The following is a 20,181-nucleotide window of genomic DNA, read 5'->3' on the forward strand; positions in this document are numbered from 1 at the left end:
CTATTGTAAACAGGATTGGTGTTAGGACACTTCCCTGTCTCAGCCCATTGGTTATTTTGAACCAACTTGTCCTGCCAACTTGTGTTTGCACGCAACTACAACATTCCTTATACAATGCCATGATCATTTTTATTAATCCCTGTCTGTAATTATGTGTAATGGTTCTGACTTTGCATGAAGGCTTGAGAACAGTGCTATGTCTTACACTTTGGAACTTTACAGTACAGTGTTGAGTATTAAGGAAGATGTATGTAGTTTAAATGAGATCATCACCTTACTTTCAAGTAGATTGAGTTCTAGGAACACATGTGGGCTATTTCCCACTTTTACCTTCATTGCTTTAGCTATCATTCCCCCCCACCCCACCTGTTGATTCCTCGATACCTCTGTGCGTAGGCTTTCTTTGCGTGTAAATTATCTAATGATAAAACATTGTAAAGTTTAGGGAAGACTTATGTCAGTGTTTTTTGCTAGTGGCTTTACGTCACACCAACACAGACAGGTCTTATGGCGACGATGGATAGGAAAGGCGGAGTTGGAAGGAAGCGGTTGTGGTCTTAATTAAGGTACAGCCCCAGCATTTGCCTGGTGTGAAAATGGAAAACCATCTTCAGGGCTGCCGACAGTGGAACTCAAACCTACTATCTCCCGGATGCAAGCTCAGAGCTGTGCGCTCCTAACCACATGGCCAACTTGCCTGCTCTTGCTACTATTTATACAATATGTTACCTAGAAAAGTTAGTGAATTAAAACTTACAACTTCTAGCTACAGAACATGAGAAGTTCCCCTCATGCAGACAGGTCCAGTTTTACTACACACTGCTTTTTAATTCACTAACTTATCTATGGAATGTATTGTATAAACAGTAGGAAGAAATCCAAAACTGCACAACAAGTTATAGTTTTATACATAAGCTATTTGCTGGCAAACATAAGAATCTTTTATATTCTAATGAATAAAAGCCTTTTTAAGCAGATTTTAATTGTATGTTGCAATTTTCTTGTTAAATGATGCACAAAGACGTATAGATTTAAGTTACTGAAGACATGTATTGTAAGAATAATTTAAATATACTTTTATTTTTACTATTTAACTTTTGTTTCTTACAAGGCTGAAGATGTCCCCTAGAGGGGTGAAACATGTACCTGTAAATTTGTTTTAAGATTAAACTTTGTGAGTACTGTGAAGTTGGAACTCTTTACTGATATCATAAAGCTGTTAAAAGTTGACAATGCAGGCTAAATGATATATTACATGTAATACTTACTACTTGTTTCTTACAGCAGGAGTACATCATAGGTTCTTTTCTTATGGGTATCCACAAAACAACCTACATATTTTAAGGTATGTCTTTTGATCTACTGTCATTTTGGTATATAACTCCTGCTGGTACTTATGTTGGCTAGGATTACTCATACTCATTGCAAATGGAAATGTGTCCTAACAGAAATTTCACTAAGCATCCTTTTTTTTTAAATATGAGTCAATTTGTAGGTTATCATAACCGTTCCCCTCCCCCACCCCTTCCTCCCTTTTACTTCACTTGTGCTGGTTATTTATGATAGTGGTTAATCACTAACCTTCTCTTCTCTAAATAACATCTGCTACCGCTACAAAGGCTTCGTCAATGAACCAACTGCAGGCCATTGAAATATGGATGTATTGCTCAATTTTCAAGATCCCATGGGTAGACCACATTACCAACGTGGAGGTTCTCCGTAGTACCAAGAAATTAAGTTAAGTCTTAACCCTCATAAAATGCAAGCCTATTTTTATCATATCTTCAACTTTTACATATACCTCAATTCTTGGATACAGCTGATCATAGAAGATATGATAGAACAGAAACCTGGATGAGAGCAGAGAAGATTATCAGGATGTACAACCTCCAGCAGTGGTTTGAAATGTGTGGTATGTCAATGGCATCTCTCATGTGGGAACAAAATAGGAAAACTTACTTCAGGATGGTTGCCTACTTTCTGTGAGGTGATGGCACCAGAAAAAGTAGTAGATGAAAATGGTTGCAACGAAACAGGTTCTTGGTCTGCGGTTTATTGTTCCGTGATATTGCTGCTCACATCGGTTGGGATTCTATGACAGTCATGTGAATATGGTACTGATGGGTCAAGATGGGCCGTACAGAACATCATGCAGGATCTCAGCAGCCCTCAACTTCTAAGGTCCAAGAAGACAGGCATATTGTTTGCGTGGCATTGCAGGATCATATAGCCACATCCCGTATCCTGAGTCAGCACGGACAGTGTGACGATATCTGCAGCTCCATGGACTATCAGCATAGCAGCCGTTATTGCTGTTATTTAAAAATTTTATGGCAGGTGAATAATCCCTCAAGGATATATCACATGAAGGATGACCACATACCACAGAGGTTTCTGAGACAAATAATGGACAATCAAATGAAGTACTGGCAGAGCAGAAATCATTCAACCAGGCATGGCAGGCCTATGTTTACAGGTAACTAATCTCATGTTTGTTCCGTATTGAAGATAACAATAATTAAGATTCTATTAGAATAAAATTTATTGTAGCCACCTATTCAATACAATTCACCATTTGTGGTGATTTAATTCTAAGTGATTTGTATACACTACATAGGTACACATTTCACCCTGTTTTTGGGCATATTCAGCCTATTGTCAATCTTAAGGTCAAGACCCAAATCTTTACAGTGGATTGAGCATTCCATAAGATATGACACCATCATATAGAAATTTACACCCAATTTACAGAATACTGGAGTCTATTCTTGGAGCATCTTACATGTTTGGGGAATAAGACAGCTGCAGGTAATGCATTCCAATCATCAATTTCCCAATTTACAAACGAATATTTACCATAATTAGTTTTCTGCAATCTACTTTTTACTTTATGCGGATGATCTGCCCTGTTTATGTAACAGGGCTTTTCTAGTCGACTGTTCAACTCTCCCTCAGCTGGCTTATTCGTGTAGGTATTATACATGACACATAACCGTGTTCGTTTCCTTTTAGTACCCAGTGTCTCCCACCCAAGTTTTCCTATCAAACTTGTCACACTACTTCGAGGATTGAAATCGTTACACATGAATCTTGCAGCCTTTCGCTGTACCATCTCAAGTTCCATAATGAATTCTGTTTGGTATGGATCCCATACGGCTGCTCAATATTCCAGAACTGGCCTAATGAGTGATATATAGCCCTGCGCCTTCGCCTGGGAACTACTGCTCTTTAGCCCCATCATCAAGAAGTGTAAGGACTTGTACGCTTTAGTAATTACATTCCCTATGTGGGTATCTCATTTTAGATCTCTTTACGTAGATTCCTAGGTACTTGAATGAGCCACTTGAGCGTTCGATCCAAGACAATATTGAAAGTCCCCTTGCCTATGTTTCTTTCCCATTCTTATGAGACTACATTTTCAAGAATTCAATTTCATTTTGTTATCGATTGCCCACTTATGGAGTATATTTATATCAGCTTGTAATAACCTCTTGTCCTACATCCAACACACAGGGGTAAACTTACCAATAAAAATAGTTGGCAAGTGTTGAGTTCTGACACGCCCGGTGAATAAGGAATGTTGCAAGATCACAGTCATCTGTCTCCTGAGGCTCCTCCGCAACAGGACTAGATTCTGGAATAAGGCTCTCCATAAGAGAATTGGACCGCAGCACCTGTGGAAGATCACCGTCGTCTACAGCTGGCGAGAAACTCTGAGATTTCTTTATTACAGTCTCTACAGAAGTGTTTTCCCTGTAACATAAGTATTGGAACGGAACAAAAAGAAATGTTAAAGTGTCAAATATAACACAACACAACCTGTAGTTCAACAAGAAAAAATGTAATTCACAACTTGTTGTATTATCACTCATTCTGTCTTGTTCTGGATAATCTGAAACTGAACTGCTTTACATGCACACAAGCACACGGTTTTACATATACCTCAAATACAAACTTTGACCAAACCAACAGAAACAGTATTATTCTAATCTTTCCACAATATTTTAAAACAAGTTTTGTTTATTTACTGCCTCACTCACAGTTTGGTAGAAACAAGAAACAGAACAAATGGGTGGTTCAGGGAGAAATTTTCTTTCAATGTATCACCATCCTACTTGCAACTAAATTTAGGGAAAGCCTAAAATGGCCACACAGATCATAGGGCAGTAATGCAAAGTAGAAAATAAGTTAGTTTTGCACAGCTACAGAAAATATTGAAGTCATCATCATCATCATCATCATCTGCAGTTTCTAGCTGTTGGCTGGGTCTGCTTATTGAAGCAAGTAAAACAACTAAAACTAGTACCAAGGATGAAGACTGGGCATGATTGAGAAGAATGAAGATATGTTAACAGTGCATCTCTTGGCAGTGCAGAGAAGGTATGTGGTAGAACATAAGGATAGATAACACAGAGACACCACAGTAAAATGATTAAATGTTAGAAAAAGTTAAGGAAAGGAAGAAATTATAGAGAGAATGGAGAGAAGACTGAAGAAAGTAGTAGGAGGAACACTGAAGGTAAAAGAGTAAATAAAGAAGCGATGAATGGAAAATAAAAATTAAAAGAAAGCTGAGGACTGTTGACTCATGTCATAATATACAAGATTATCCCAACAGTACAGAAAAAACTACAGTAGAACTTGGTGTTAATTTGGAAGTTTTAAATGTACATTTATGAATGATTCAAACTTCTTTTTGTGGTCACTAGACATTCCTTCAAGAAACAATGATAAAATTAATTTTAATTCAGATATTATAATGTTCAATTGAAGTAAAAATACCATGGGAAAAAGAATAGTAGTAGAGAACCATGCTATTGCTGGAAACAGAAATGCAGTTGTCATGAATCTAAGATTTGAGCTCTCTGCTCCCTGAGTGTATGGTCCTTGAATAGTTGTCTAGGTAGTAAACTAGAGTTTTGATGGTCAGAAAATCCACTCATTAGACCTAAATAAAGAACTTCATGTGGAGTTGAATTACAACTGTCAGCAAAGAAATTAGACTACTGAAGACTTGGAAGGTGGAATTTTATGGCCTGTTATTGTTTTGCTATCCTCTACGGTCATTGCAACTCAAGAAATTGTTGAAAAAATACTGATCACTTCGAATGTGAGACATGGGTCAGTACAGTGGGCAATACTGATTCCCATAAGGAAACTTAAATTTAATGTTTCTGATTGAGAACATCAAATTAATTCAGGTAGCTCAATTGTACAAGTCCCTAGGTTTCATCCTAGCACGGCTTGGGCTCATCAGTTGGAAACTACACCTCTCGAAGGCATTGGTCTGTTAGACGTAACTCCCCTAGTACATCGGCACTGCATTGTGCTTATCACAAGCTAGTTTGCAGTGGTGTCACAATGGTGTACTAGCCAGCCAGTGTCTTGGAGAGGTACAGTTTCCAACTGTGGGTGATAACGTTTAATTCAAATTAGTGGTTAATTCAATTCTTTTCTGGACCTTTCAGGTTCAAATTAACCAAGTTATGCTGTAATATATTCACATTATAGAAAGAAAAAAAATAATAAACAGGAAGAGTGTGAAGAGGTCAAGAGTAGCATCAGCAGAAATAAAAATCAGATCCATCCAATGGACAAATCACCATCAACAGTGTCATATCCTCCCTCCATACAAAAATTTTTGAGAGGTCTGGAATTGAACCCAGGGTTTTGGCACATATCTAGCAATTAAAAATTCTATATCAACACCTCACCTATCTTGCTGGCCAACCTTCTGATAATTCCACCCCCCCCCCACAAACAGGATCGAACCAACTAACCACTGTGTCAGAACTTAAAAGACAACGATCATAGACACTAGGTGGGCACTATGTTTTGTAGAAGACATAATGGCTGCTGGATCTTTGAAATGATGTTGGTGAAATTATGCTTGAGGAAGTGGAAAGGATGGTAAATAAACTCCATTGTCATAAAGAGCAGGAATAGATGAAATTATACCTGAAATGGTGAAGTACAGTGGGAAGGTAGGGATGAAATGGCTTTATAGAGTAGTAAGATTAGCATGGAGTGTTGGTAAGCTACCTTCAGATTGGACAAAAGCAGTAATTGCATCTATCTATAAGCAAGGAAACAGGAAGGATTGTAACGACTATTGAGCTATCTCACTGATTAGTATATCAGGCAAAGTATTCACTGGCATCTTGGAAGGGAGGGTGCGATCAGTGGTTGAGAGGAAGTTGGATGAAAACCAGTGTGATTTTAGACCACAGAGGTGCTGTCAGGATCAGATTTTCAGTATGCACCAGGTAATTGAAAAATGCAACGAGAGGAATATACAGTTGCGTTTATGTTTCGTAGCTCTAGAGAAAGCATATGACAGTATACTGAGGGAAAAGCCATACTGGGAGACTATGGGATTAAGGGTACATTATTAAAAACCAAAGGTATTTATGTTGACAATTGGGCTGTAGTGAGAATTGATGGTAGAATAAGTTCTTGGTTCAGGGTTCTTACAGGGGTTAGACAAGGCTGTAATCTTTCACCCTTGCTGTTTAGTTTATTTGGATCATCTGCTGAAAGGTAGGAAGTGGCAGGGATTCAGTTAGGTGGAAATGTAGTAAGCAGTCTGGCCTATGCTGATGACTTGCTCTTAATGGCAGATTGTGCCTAAACCCTGCAGTCTAATATCTTGGAACTTGAGAATAGATGCAATGAGTATGGTATGAAAATTAGCCTTTTGAAGCCTAAATTGATGTCAGCAGGTAAGAAATCCAAGAGAATTGAATGACAGATTGGTAATAAAAGCTGGAACAGGTAGATAATTTCAAGTATTCAAGAAGTGTGTTCTCCCAGGATGTTAATATAGTAAGTGAGATTGAATCAAGGTGCAGTAAAGCTAATGCAGTGAGCTCACAGTTGCAGTCAACAGTGTTCTGTAAGAAGGAAGTCAGCTCCTGGATGAAACTATCATTACATCGGTCTGTTTTCAGACCAACTTTGCTTTACGGGAGCACAAGCTTGGAGGACTTAGGATATCTTATTAATAAGTTAGAAGTAACAGACATGAAAGTAGCGAGGATGATTGCTGGTACAAAACAGGTGGCAGGAGGGTACTCGGAATGAGGAGATAAAGGCTAAGTTAGGAATGAACTCTATGGATGAAGCTGTGTGCATAAACCGGCTTCGGTGGTGGGGTCATGTGTGGCGAATGGAGTAGGCTAGGTTATCTAGGAGAATAATGGACTCTTATGGATGGTAAGAAAAGTAGAGGGAGACCAAGACGACTATGGTTAGATTCAGTTTCTAACTATTTAAAGATAAGAGGTATAGAATTAAATGAGGCCAAAGTACTAGTTGCAAATAAAGGATTGTGGCGACATTTAGGAAATTCACAGAGGTTGCAGACTGAACGCTGAAAGGCATAATGGTCTATAATGATGTATGTATGTATTTATTGCACCCGTCCACCTCCCGAGTCCCAGACTAGCATTTATCTCAGGGGTGTCGGTTCATTATTTTAAGTCCACGAATATATAAATATAGAGGCATAATAGAACACGGGAATGAACGGAGCAATTAAATTTAAAATGGGGAAGGCTCGATTGTAAACTTGAATTTAAGGACTCCATGACAGGACTAGGAAGTTGCAGTTAACTTTAAAAAGGGTATCATCTAACTACAATAAAAAGATTATGAGAATGGTTTCCTTTGATAATTGCCAGAAGGAGCAGTTTATTACGCCATCCGACGTACGAAACTTTGATACATTTGGCAATGATATTTAAATTTCCACACATGTTACATAAACAAATCACTTGCTATACCGCAAGTGGTATTAATATATTTCTGGGTTGCTTCTGGAAGAAATTACAATTGGAGTATAACTTATGGGTCGATTCCATTTGAATCGAACCGTTGTTCAAGGATATAGCTTCCTTCTATCGGGAGCCCGAGCATAACCCATGTTACGGTCGGCTTTTCGATTTAACTAAGATGAAGTACCCCGGCTATATACATTTTTCCGAGACCGGTACTCGGACTGCGTAATGTTTCTCGTGAATTACGAAAAATGGATTACACGGACAGTTCCTATCTTACGATGTCCAGCTGATGCCATACCACTGAATTAGCATTTATATTTTATTTACACATGATCTGAAATGTTACAAAGTAGCCTCAGTAGACTACTGCCACAGATGAGATAAGGAGAAGCGGTGGGAAATACCGTGCCGAAGACCTCCCCTTGCATCACAAGCGAAGTAAACAAACACACTAAGTATTACTGTAACTCGTCCCATGCGGAAACCGTATGATAACGAGGTAACAAATGTCTATAATATTTATTATTCTTATTATTCAAACATACGAGTAGAGGGATATTGTCACCAACTAATTAATTCACTATCGTCGGAATATTCATTTATCCACGAAATTATCATGCTTGAAATTATTATTATTATTATTATTATTATTATTATTATTATTATTATTATTATTATTATACTCAACGGTTCCTGGCACTGTCACGTTTGATTAATATCGCCATTATTATGTGGGATGCAGACACAAATGGTTATTACAGTTATTAGTATTAGTATATCCCTCTTGTGGTTATTATTATTAATGAATAGGTGACTCCAGATTTTATTATTGTTATTAACGTCACTCAAGATATTATTATTATTATGATTATTATTATTATTATTATTATTATTATTAATGTCACTCAAGATTATTATTATTATTATTATTATTATTATTATTATTATTATTATTATTATTATTAATGAACCGGTCACTTCCGCCAAAAATGCATTAGGATATCGGTCGCAATTACAATTATTTCACTGATCCACCAACGACATCATTACTGTTATTATGACAATTATTATTAATCTGACCGCGACGATTTGACATCGTCCTAACATTGTTACTATTATTATCGGTTGCATATTCTCATTTAGATTCCCGTTTAACATCTTTATCAACGCTCAATTAAGGAGGCCCAATCCTTTATCTGCAATATTTATTATTATTATTATTATTATTATTATTATTATTATTATTACGGCATCATGATTGTCATCACTCGTCATTACAATGATTACAATATCCGATCATTTATGTGGAATCTGAACTCTCATTATCCTTAGATCCGTAGTATCTTGACGAATAGCGGTGCAGTCTATTTATTTCGTACATGCTGTCACGGGTTCGAATTCTACCCGCTACGTAACTCAGTATTTCTCTGTGACACTGCCCGTACATTTTACACTCGTTTCAATATCCTAAGTGTCTCTCGTACGGAATTTATATCCCTTTCTATCTCAATATTCCTTGATTCATTTATTTCTCACAGAATTATCAACTGACTTATTTATTCACTTCTGACATCGTATGACCTTTTATTATCTGACTGTAGATTCTTTAACATTTTTCTACCTCATTTTGATCTACGCCCTAATTCATTCTCCACAAATAATCGTAACATTTTGAAATTATATTTACCAAAATTTGACAATCGTGGTTTCGTAACATTAGTCCTATGTGTTCCGGCTACTGAATTGCAAATTTAAGACACGACATTTATTCGTAAAGAAAAATATTGGACCGTAATTTAAACCACACGTTCATTAACATGTACGGATTATTAGCACCGATCTACATTTCAATATTATTCATTTATCAAGTTAAATTACCACATACTTTAATTCCGAATTAAAAACGACATCCCGTCATTAAATGATTCCCGATAAACTCAACACCTGATCACTTAAATTTTATTATTACGCACGGCTCACTAAAATTCCCAATCTCTCATGAATTATTATTATTATTATTATTATTATTATTATTATTATTATTATTATTATTATTAATATCGCTTCTCACAAATTTAACAACTTCACTTTGAAAATATGAACACACTAATCAACAACAAAACCCCACTGGCATGACAAGGCTGGACTTTCCTTCAATGTCATTACATAGCTCGTTAAAATGACAAACAGAAAAGCACATATCGGGTCTATTTGACTATGATAACAAAATCAAATGTAAAGAAAATTATTCTTGACTACAAAGAAAATATGAATGCATGCATGACTTAACGTACTACCCTATATCTACAAAATTTACATCTACAACAAACTGAATACATAAAAAGACCCGATTATTTACATTGTTATTATTTAATACTGTCCGTGCTACAAATTTAGGATGGGGTCGTTAAGCGACTCATCTTGTTACAGAAGGTAACCAAGTCTAATCAAATTATTCCCATTTTTCCAATCACGCTAACATTTCCCAAATATTATCTACATTTTAGTACTCATCTTAGTTATCGGTAATCCATTGCAGCTTGGCAGATGAGAGGCTCCTTTCGGCCCCTCTCCGCCGTATTACTCCTCCATTCTTGATGGCGTAGTTCCACAAATGATTTCCTGGCACATTACCATTTTTACACTAATACCTTAATTATCACAATACTTCACCATTGACAATGTTAACACTGAAAACTTTACTTTTATAAAACAAATTAATACCCTAGACCCAAAAATTTAATATTTTACACTGTTTTAAGCTTCGTCCAATTACCGCACACATGGACATGGACACGTACGACGGTGTGTCGAATTTTACGCCCGTCGCGATTTATGTCGTCATGTGTTCATGATAGCGGTTCGATATTCCAAAGTACAGGCTATTATTCCCTCAAAGTACTGTTCGTCACACAGTATGTTATTTATGTACTTATTGCGGTGCAATTTATATTACTCACTCTTACAATGCAATTAATTGACTTCACTATGATATTTATAACTGGCAAACACTGTCCTAAGTTAACTACTTCCAGTTCATGTTGCTTGAGCGCGATCACATTTTATAAGTACTGGCGGATGCTCGCGCCATTAAATGTTGAGTTACTGTACGCCCGACAGATTTGAAGTCAGCTGCGAACGACGGTTCAGCTCCAGAGATTCATTTCAAGTGTGTTGTCGAGTATCCCTTGCGCCCGTATATATGGATGAAGCTTTCCCTCGCGGATTCATTGACATCATACCCATGAGGGAGGGGGTGGATTTTTAATATCGGCACTTGCACTCCGAATTGGACGTTAAAATTTATATCAAATTAATCCGCTCCGCTAGCATATTTGCTGGATTAAATATGAACTCCTAACGATCATAGATTTAGGAGATACGGGTGGATTTAGCTCCTCACATTTCGCACCTTTGGAAGCGTCCCTTACAACGTGGTTTTCGTCCAGCCAATGACATTCAAGCTGTCTGGTTTCCAAGAAATCCAGCCTTCAATTTATTTAATTTGCCAATAATTATTGATTATTTTTCCATGCGTGACATCTAATAAACTCATTACATTGCTCCGTGTACTCACAATAATTTATTACTGATTATTTTTGAAGTTACGAGAATATCTCATCCATCATCTCTTAAGATGGTATCCCTGAGTCTCCATCTAAATTTTCGTGATTGGCCTATAAGTGGTCACGTGATTTAAGTTTCCACCTGCGATAACCTAGGCTAGCGAATGTCCTCGCAACCACTGTACCTTTCCATGACGTCACGGAAATTTCCGTCCGCCAAAAATATCCCAGTGCACTACTCATGTTGCAAGCTTCCTTTGTGTCAAACTACCCCCTTCTCTTTCTGACCAAGACTTATTTGTGGACTTGTATTTTTCCTGGTCACCAACTAATGGGATCCCCTGCTGTGAAGTAGCTAAATGTTGTTGTGTCGAGCTAATCCGTCAGGCTCCAGTCTGTCGTGTTCCTTAGCTCATATTTCAACACTACACAGATGAAATATTCAACTACACTTCTGTATTTCAATAAATGTACTATTTCCCTTCATAAATCAAATCATGATTGACTTTGGGCCTAAGTCACTCGGGTTCAGTATGTATGCATGCATGCAATTAAGAGACCAGACTGGTTTCAGAAGTGTAAGATCAACAACAAATCCAACTGCTTTGCAGATAAAGATCCCAATTTGGTTCTATAGTGAAATCAATTTAATAACATAGTGCTATCCAAAAACTAATTTGTATTAATAGAATTACATTACCTTAGGATCTCCCACAGTTATGTGACCAATACCTGCCAGTTGCATATAAGGCATGCACTCTGTAGAGGAATGAGTTTATGACCTATGGTCCAGTACAGGGGTCTCCAAATTACTGGCACCTGGAGGCCACACACAGAGCTTTGTGTCTCACAAAGGGGCATTCCCTACTCATCACCACCGATTTCGCTCAAATTTATAGAACATGCAGGGCTTGGCTAGAAATGGAAGTACTCGAAGTGGAAACTCCAGATGGCCAAGCGTATAGAAAATAAAAATAAAAATGATCACACGGCTCTACACTGTATAAGCCACTTACGTTAGTGCATACGCCAAGCAGTTGTTGGAGTAGCAGTAAGAGCTTGGACTAGTAATTCGATGGTCGTGGGTTCGGCTCCCCGTGTGGAGAATATTTTTCTCAATTTTTATATTATTCATTTATTTTAATTTATTTATTTATATCCAAAAGGAATATAGGATGTCATTTTTTTTTAATGAGCAAACAATTGTAAAAATTTGGAGTTGCGAACTTTCCCGTGTTCAAACAAATTCTTCTTTTTTCTCCTTTACTGACTATCTCCCCTCCTTGGGGAATGTGCCATAAACGTGAATAGTCGTTTCGCTGTAAGATTCGTTTTCACCTGACAAGTGAAGGTTGCTCCTGGCGGCTGTACACAAACAGGTAGGAAAAAGTCTGACAATGAAATTCCAATTTTTTACCTTTTCTATGCCTTCTGCGTACAAATAATTTTAATTATTCACCTCTTTGCATAATAGGAAAATGAATAATATAAAAGTTGGCAGAAAAAAAACCAGTCTTCACATGGGGAGTCGAACCCACGACCATCGAATTAGTAGTCCACGCTCTTACCGCTACGCCAACAACTGCTCAGCGTACACACTAACGTAAGTGGCTTATACGGTGCGAGAGCCACGTCAACATTTTTATTTTTATTTTCTATACGCTTGGCCATCTGGAGTTCCCACTTCGTGTACTTTCATTTCTAGCCAAGCCCTGCATGTTCTATAAATATGAGCAAAATCGGTGGTGGTGATGAGTAGGGAATGCCCCCTTGTCAGTGGGAGCTGGATCAATACATTTTATTGGAAATAAAAGACTATTGAAAAAGTTAATTATATTATACCATGTTTTCAGAGTACAATTAAAACTCAAGTATATTTTAATGAAAGGTATTTAAATGCTTTTAAATCCAGAATTTTGTCCAACTGTGGCTCTAATTTAGTCCACTGAACAAAAAAACTTTCTTTCAGATGTTTATCACTCGAGTTACCTCTGTATTTTGACTGCCAGCTTCTCCAAAGAAGGGGTTTGCTTGCACCTATAGGTAGTTCCAAAAACAGGTAAGAAACTCTATGCACAATCTTTAATCTCGGTGGCAGTTTATTACTGGAATATATTTATAAAACTGAACTTCTTGTTCATGGTATTATCAGCTTACAGATCAATGAGTTTAATTTTCATCAGAAAAGGGGTGCTGGAAAATTCTGATCTCCTTAGAATGTGTACTGGAGTACTGTAAGAGATCTGTTTTTCCAGATCAATAATTTTCATTGCAAACAGGAGTAGAAACTGAATCATGTTCACCTTTCAATAACTGGCTGGCAAATGACAAAGTGTGTAAAATTTTTCTGTGAAATGCATTGTTTAAAAAGTACACTATCAGTTTGTGTTTAAAACCTTTGACATGTGTATAAAGGTCGAGATAACATTGAATTTCCTCTGAAGTTATTTAATTCGACTGAGTGGAGAGCAGCATCAGCAAAGAAAGCTAGTTTCCACAGCCATTTCTTGTCAGACAGTAGTTCACAGGATTTCTTTTTTCCCATTCAGAAATATTTCAATCTCTACTCTTAAAGGAAAAAGGTTGACAAAATTTTACTAAAGTTTAACCACGTAACTGGTATGTGTTATGGGAGAGCAGAGATTCTTCCTATTGTAGAAAAGACTGACTGCCTGCCAATGTTTTTGAGTCTATATCATCCTACTAAACTTACTACAGAAATCACAGAGTCATTAAACAGGATTAGTCCACAGACTTCCCACAGTGGGCTTCCTAATGAAGGATATAGTGTACTGTCAGGGGGTTTGTTAACTGCTGCACTTAGTCTGTTCATGAAAACTGTATTTTTGCCACATTTTTGTAACACACTTGAGCTGAGAAAGAGGAAGGCTTTACTTTTCAGCTAAAGTGTTCTGAACTCTCATGAAGATGAATTCACCTGTTGTGCCATGCAAGCTAATCAGATCCACTAGTTATTCAGTAACTTTTAATTTTCCACAAATTTAAAAAAGCTAAAAACTTAAAAAGTGAGCCATATGTAACATTTATAGACTCTTTCAAGGCTATATAGAACCACTGAACTTTTGAAGTCTTTTTTCCTGTTAAGTGAGTAGAAATATTACAGCTAATGTCTACAACTTGATGTGCCGCTGTGTTTGTTGAAAGGCTACTTGATTTACATTGTTCAATTTTGTCAGCTACAGTTCTTCCACCACAATTAAAACACACTTTATGTAGTCATAGTCAGTAAATGGCTTGTCTCCTTTGGAAAAAATATTCCAATGACCACTTAGCACTGAAGATACAACATTCACTGTCCGCTTTTCTCTTTTTACTTTGAATCAACATAGAGTAAACACAGGTCTATTTAAACAAAAACAAACAGCCTTAACCCCATGAACACAGCCTCGTGGATCGCTTTGTGAAAGCACAATGAGCATAGTAAGATGATATACTGCAGACACAGTGCTCCTGGAAACCTCTCTTATTTACAAATAAGACAGCATTCTGGATAGTTGGAGGAACAGCAACAATTCTTGCTGTCCCTTGTAGAGTTTCGCCAACCAGGGGCCCACAGGTCGGATGTGACACACTGGTCATATTTTGGAGACCCCTGATCTATCATATTGACTAATATGTACGAGTTGGGAACAGTAACATTATCAATGAACTAATCTCACCTGACACCAGGGTCTTGAGTTTGTCCAGGGTGTAGTTTGTTGTAAGCCTCCTTGATTTTAGCAAAGTTCTCATACTTGAGGGCTTGAACCAGCTGAAGTAGATACAGTAATAGGTCCTGCACAAAATAAATGCATACTGGATAACAGATTTGAGGTGATATATGACACCTTATTTTTATAACGCAAAAAAACTAGAACACACATTCAACTATGATTTCCAAATAATTCAGCCCAACAGGAAACTTGTAAACAATAAAATACTTATACTTTTCTAAACAAGTTTTAAATTTATAACATTTTTTATTCCTTTACATAACTCCTTCATAAATAGAGAAGAAAAGATATTTCACCGACCGACCGACACTGATCAGCATTTAGGGCAGTCACGCAGGTGGCAGATTCACTAGGAGTTGTTTACCTAGTCTTTTTTTTAAATAATTGCAGAAGGAAGTTGGAAATTTATTCAATATCTCCCTTGGTATATTCTTCCAATCCCTAACTCTTCCCAAAAGCAAATATTTGTCCCAATTTGTCAATGCAATGCAATTTGCTTTACGTCGTACCGACACAGATGAGTCTTATGGCGACGATGGGATAGGAAACTCTTAGGAATGGGAAGGAAGCGGTCGTGGCCTTAATTAAGGTACAGCCCCAGGATTTGGCTGGTGTGAAAATGGGAAACCACGGAAAACCATCTTCAGGGCTGGCGACAGTGGGGTTCGAACCCACTATCTCCCGAATACTGGATACTGGCCGCACTTAAGCGACCCCAATTTGTCCTCCTGAATTCCAAATGTATTCTCATGTGTGTGATCTTTCCTACTTTTAAAAACACCATTCAACCTTTATTCATCTACGAATGTCACACTACCTCTCCACTAACATCTCGGAACATAAGATTTATACATACATACATTGTCATTAAAGACTGGTATGCCTTTCAGCATTCAGTCTGCAAGCCTCTCAATTTACTAAACGTCGCCACAATCCTCTATTTGCAACTAGTGCTGTAGCCTCATTTAGTTCTATACCTCTTATCTTTAAATCGTTAGAAACTGAGTCTAACCATCGTTGTCTTGTTCTCCCTATACTTCTCTTACCCTCCATAACAGAGTCCATTATTCTCCTAGGTAACCTATCCTCCCCCATTCGCCTCATGTGACCCCACCACCCAAGTCTGTTTATGCGTACAGTTTCATACATCGAGTTCATTCCTAAATTATCCTTTATCTCCTCATTCTGAGTACCCTCCGGCCATTGTTCCCACCTGTTTGTACCAGCAATCATTCTCGCTACTTTCATGTCTGTTACTTCTAACTTATGAATAAGATATCCTGAGTCAACCCAGCTTTTGCTCCCGTAAAGCAATGTTGGTCTGAAAACAGACCGATGTAAAGATAGTTTTGTCTGGGAGCTGACTTCCTTCTTACAGAATACTGTTGATCGCAACTGTGAGCTCACTGCATTAGCTTTACTACACTTACTATATTACCATCCTGGGAGAACACACAACCTAAATACTTGAAATTATTGACCTGTTCTAGCTTTGTATCACCAATCTGACATTCAATTCTGTTTAATTTCTTACCTACTGACATCAATTTAGTCTTCGAAAGGCTAATTTTCATACCATACTCATTGCACCTCTTTTCAAGTTGCAAGATATTAGACTGCAGGCCTTCAGCACAATCTGCCATTAAGACCAAGTCGTCAGCATAGGCTGAACTGCTTACTACATTTCCACCTAACTGAATCCCTTCTTGCCATTTTATACCTTTCAGCAGATGATCCATGTAAACTACAAACAGCAAAGGTGAAAGATTACAGCCTTGTCTAACTCCTGTAAGTACCCTGAACCAAGAACTCATTCTACAATCAATTCTCACTGAAGCCCAATTGTCAACATAAATGCCTTTGATTGAGTTTAATAATCTACCTTTAATTCCATAGTCCCCCAGTATAGCGAACATCTTTTCCCTCGGTACCCTGTCATATGCTTTCTCTAGATCTACGAAACATAAACACAACTGCCTATTCCTCTCGTAGCATTTTTCAATTACCTGGCGCATACTGAAAATCTGATCCTAACAGCCCCTCTGTGGTTTGAAACCACACTAGTTTTCATCCAACTTCCTCTCAACGACTGATCGCACCCTCCTTTCCAAGATGCTAGTAAATACTTTGACTGGTATATTAATCAGTGAGATACCTCAATAGTTGTTGCAATCCTTCCTGTTCCCCTGCTTATAGACAGGTGCAATTACTGCTTTTGTCCAATCTGAAGATACTTTACCAACACTCCATGCTAACTTTGCTACTCTATGAAGCCATTTCATCCCTGCCTTCCCACAATGTTACTTGTTCCAGTCTCGAATTAAGTAATCCTGGTAAGGGTCCTATACACTGCTGTACTCTATTTGTGAACTTACCAGTGACTAAGTCCTTTTCATACTTGCTACAACCCATACATTCAGTAAAACAGGTATCACAGTAGATCATTTACAGCCTAAAGCAGGTCTGTTATGGATGAGAGGGTTGCAGCAAGCATGGCAGTCCTGGCAAATGGTGATGTACTTCGCCCTGGGTCAGTATACTCAACAGCGTAAACAGACCACCATAACCTGGGTATAGGTTACTATATTCTTACATTCAATTCATATTGCATGTCAAATTAAAAACAATATGTTTGTTCACATTTGAATGGGTTTCATATGAAGGGATTAGGCAGGAACTGTGATGATAAACCTCCTTTCTGCATATATGATTTTCCCTTCAAAATAATTGCAAATGAGTATAAATAATAGATCATCCTCATATTGTTTATTTTCAAGCAATTACATATGAAGGGAGACCTTGTATATACCGTACCTATTTAATGATTGAAATTAAATTGATAATACACCAATAACAGAAGCAGTTTATTTAATGCACATTTACAATAATGTTCGTCTTCATAATAGATGAATAATAAATAAGTGTCCTTTAGTGATCACAAATAAACAACAATCAGGTAATAGGAAATAGTACAGTATCTTGCCTGCTATATTCGTGTGTATCTTGGTGTGTGTATCTATTAGAGCATAGGACTAATTATAATCTGTCTAAGCATTTAGCTTTGTTGGTGATCTCTGAGTAGTTCTTGCAAAATTCAAACTTGCTATTTTCATTTCTGTTTGTGCTTAGTAGTAACATATTATAATTAGGATACGCCTGAACATAGTTTAAAATTTTGTAGTGTACTGCACAGTAGTATAAAAGTAATATACTATTAGAAATTAGCATGCTTATTATATTATTGTAAAATATTTGTGTAGTATAGTAGAGGTATCCGTAGAAATTCTCTTACTAGAATTCTGTAGTTGTAATTAGGATAGGGTTAACTGCAGTTTAGAATTGTATAATTCTTGTGTATTCCTTTCAGTATTCAGTAATTAACGGCAGTTTTTATCCTGTTGTGGTGTTGTAGGATAAAAATAGATTACGACTAAGTCGTATCATAGTGTAGTGGTATATTAATTGTCGTGTGATCTTTGTGTACTATCCTAGACTATATTTTCCTTTTTTTTCACATAATAAGTTATTTTATTTTTTCTTTCCTTTTCATTTTTCAATAAAGAATGGCTAAGGAGTGCAAGTGTAGGAACTGTGGGTGTGGTGAGGCATTGAGGAGTATGAAGGAGGAGTTTGAGAGAGATAATTACGATTCTCACGGGAGACAGGAAGGAAGGAAGGAAGGAAGGTAGGCCTCCCTCAAACAATGTACAGGATACAGTAGGTGTAAAAGAGGGATGGGAAGGAAAGGGGGGAATTGTAGAAGACAGGTGGTCTAATGTTTTAAGGAGAAGGAGATTGCAGGCTAAGGGCTCTATTCAGGATCAGAGTTCAGGACAGGTGTCAGAGAAACCGGTACGAGTCACTGCAGGTTGAACAACGGAGGGAAGATGAGGAACAGGGAAGTATTGCTGAGATGTGTGTAAGTAGGAGGAAGGGAAAATAAAGGAAAGGGAACTGTAGAGTAGAGGATAGAAAAAGACAGGTGGAACAGGTTCACAGGAGGGAGAAATGGGAGGAGAAAGTAGCTTCTGCAGCTGTCAGGAAAGATAGGGATGACCAGGACAGTAGGGGATCAAATGTGGTGGGTAGGATTGAGGCTCTAGTCATGGGGAATTCCACTGTTAGACATGCGGGGAAAGTGTGTGGAAGAAAGGAAACGAGGGTAGAGTGTTATCCAGGAATTAGGTTGAAGCAGATGTTGAGGAAAGTACCAGTACAAGAGAAGGAGGGGGGGAAGGAGAAGGTGGTAGTGTTTCACATTGGTACCAACAACGTAAAGCATGCTGGTATAAGTACCAACATAGTTGGGGATGTGTGGGATCTGGTAAATGCATCACGGGTAAAGTTTAAGGAAGCAGAGATTGTTATCAGTGGAATATTGTATAGGAGGGATACTGACTGGAGGGTGATTGAGGATTTAAAAGAGACTGGTGTGGGTATGTGGGAAACTGGGAATGAGATTTCTAGATCGTAATGGGTGGGTAGGGGATGGGGACCTGCGCTCAGATGGCCTTCACTTAAACCGCACTGGTACGTATAAATTAGGAAATTTGTTTGGAAGGGTAATAGGGAGATAGGGAGGTACATTCAGGGAAACGGGGTGGTATAGGGAGTGGTGATAAGGTTACAGGGATCTGGAAGTCTAGTAGGGATGACACAAAAATGTTAGTGTTGAACTGTAGAAGTACTGTAAAGAGAGGAATAGAATTAATTTAATAGATATATACTTAACAGATATTGTAATAGGAGTTGAATCATGGCTGAGAAATGATATAATGGATGCAGAAATTTTCTCACGGAACTGGAGTGTGTATCGTAGAGATAGGGTAGGAATGGTGGGAGGGGGAGTATTCATTCTGGTGAAAAAAGAATTTGTAAGCTACGAAAAGGTTAAAGATTACAAACAAGAAGTTCTAGGTGTAAGGCTCATCTCTAAAGATAATAGGCAACTTGATGTCTTTGGAGTGTACAGACCAGGAAAGGGTAGCGCTGACACTGATTCAGAATTAGTTGATAAACTAATCAGGTATGTGGGAAATGACATGGAAAGGAATGCGACTGTAGCAGATCTGAATTTACCAAATGTCAGTTGGGAAGCTA

At 37.7% G+C, this 20,181-nt stretch overlaps 1 protein-coding gene across 3 annotated transcripts in view; it reads right to left on the reverse strand.

The window, feature by feature from the left end:
- The window catches only part of Pi3K59F (phosphatidylinositol 3-kinase 59F), a 184,771-nt gene that overhangs the window by 77,153 nt on the left and 87,437 nt on the right, over nt 1–20,181 (reverse strand). For all 3 annotated transcript variants that reach the window (XM_067137214.2, XM_067137213.2, XM_067137212.2), the window contains 2 exons: nt 15,028–15,143; nt 3,526–3,753 (listed from right to left, as the gene is read on the reverse strand). In XM_067137214.2, the coding sequence (XP_066993315.2) occupies nt 3,526–3,753; nt 15,028–15,143 (344 nt within the window). The remainder of the gene's footprint in view (nt 1–3,525; nt 3,754–15,027; nt 15,144–20,181) is intronic.

The sequence above is a fragment of the Anabrus simplex genome, chromosome 1 (genome assembly GCF_040414725.1).
Source record: "Anabrus simplex isolate iqAnaSimp1 chromosome 1, ASM4041472v1, whole genome shotgun sequence".
Taxonomy (NCBI): domain Eukaryota; kingdom Metazoa; phylum Arthropoda; class Insecta; order Orthoptera; family Tettigoniidae; genus Anabrus; species Anabrus simplex.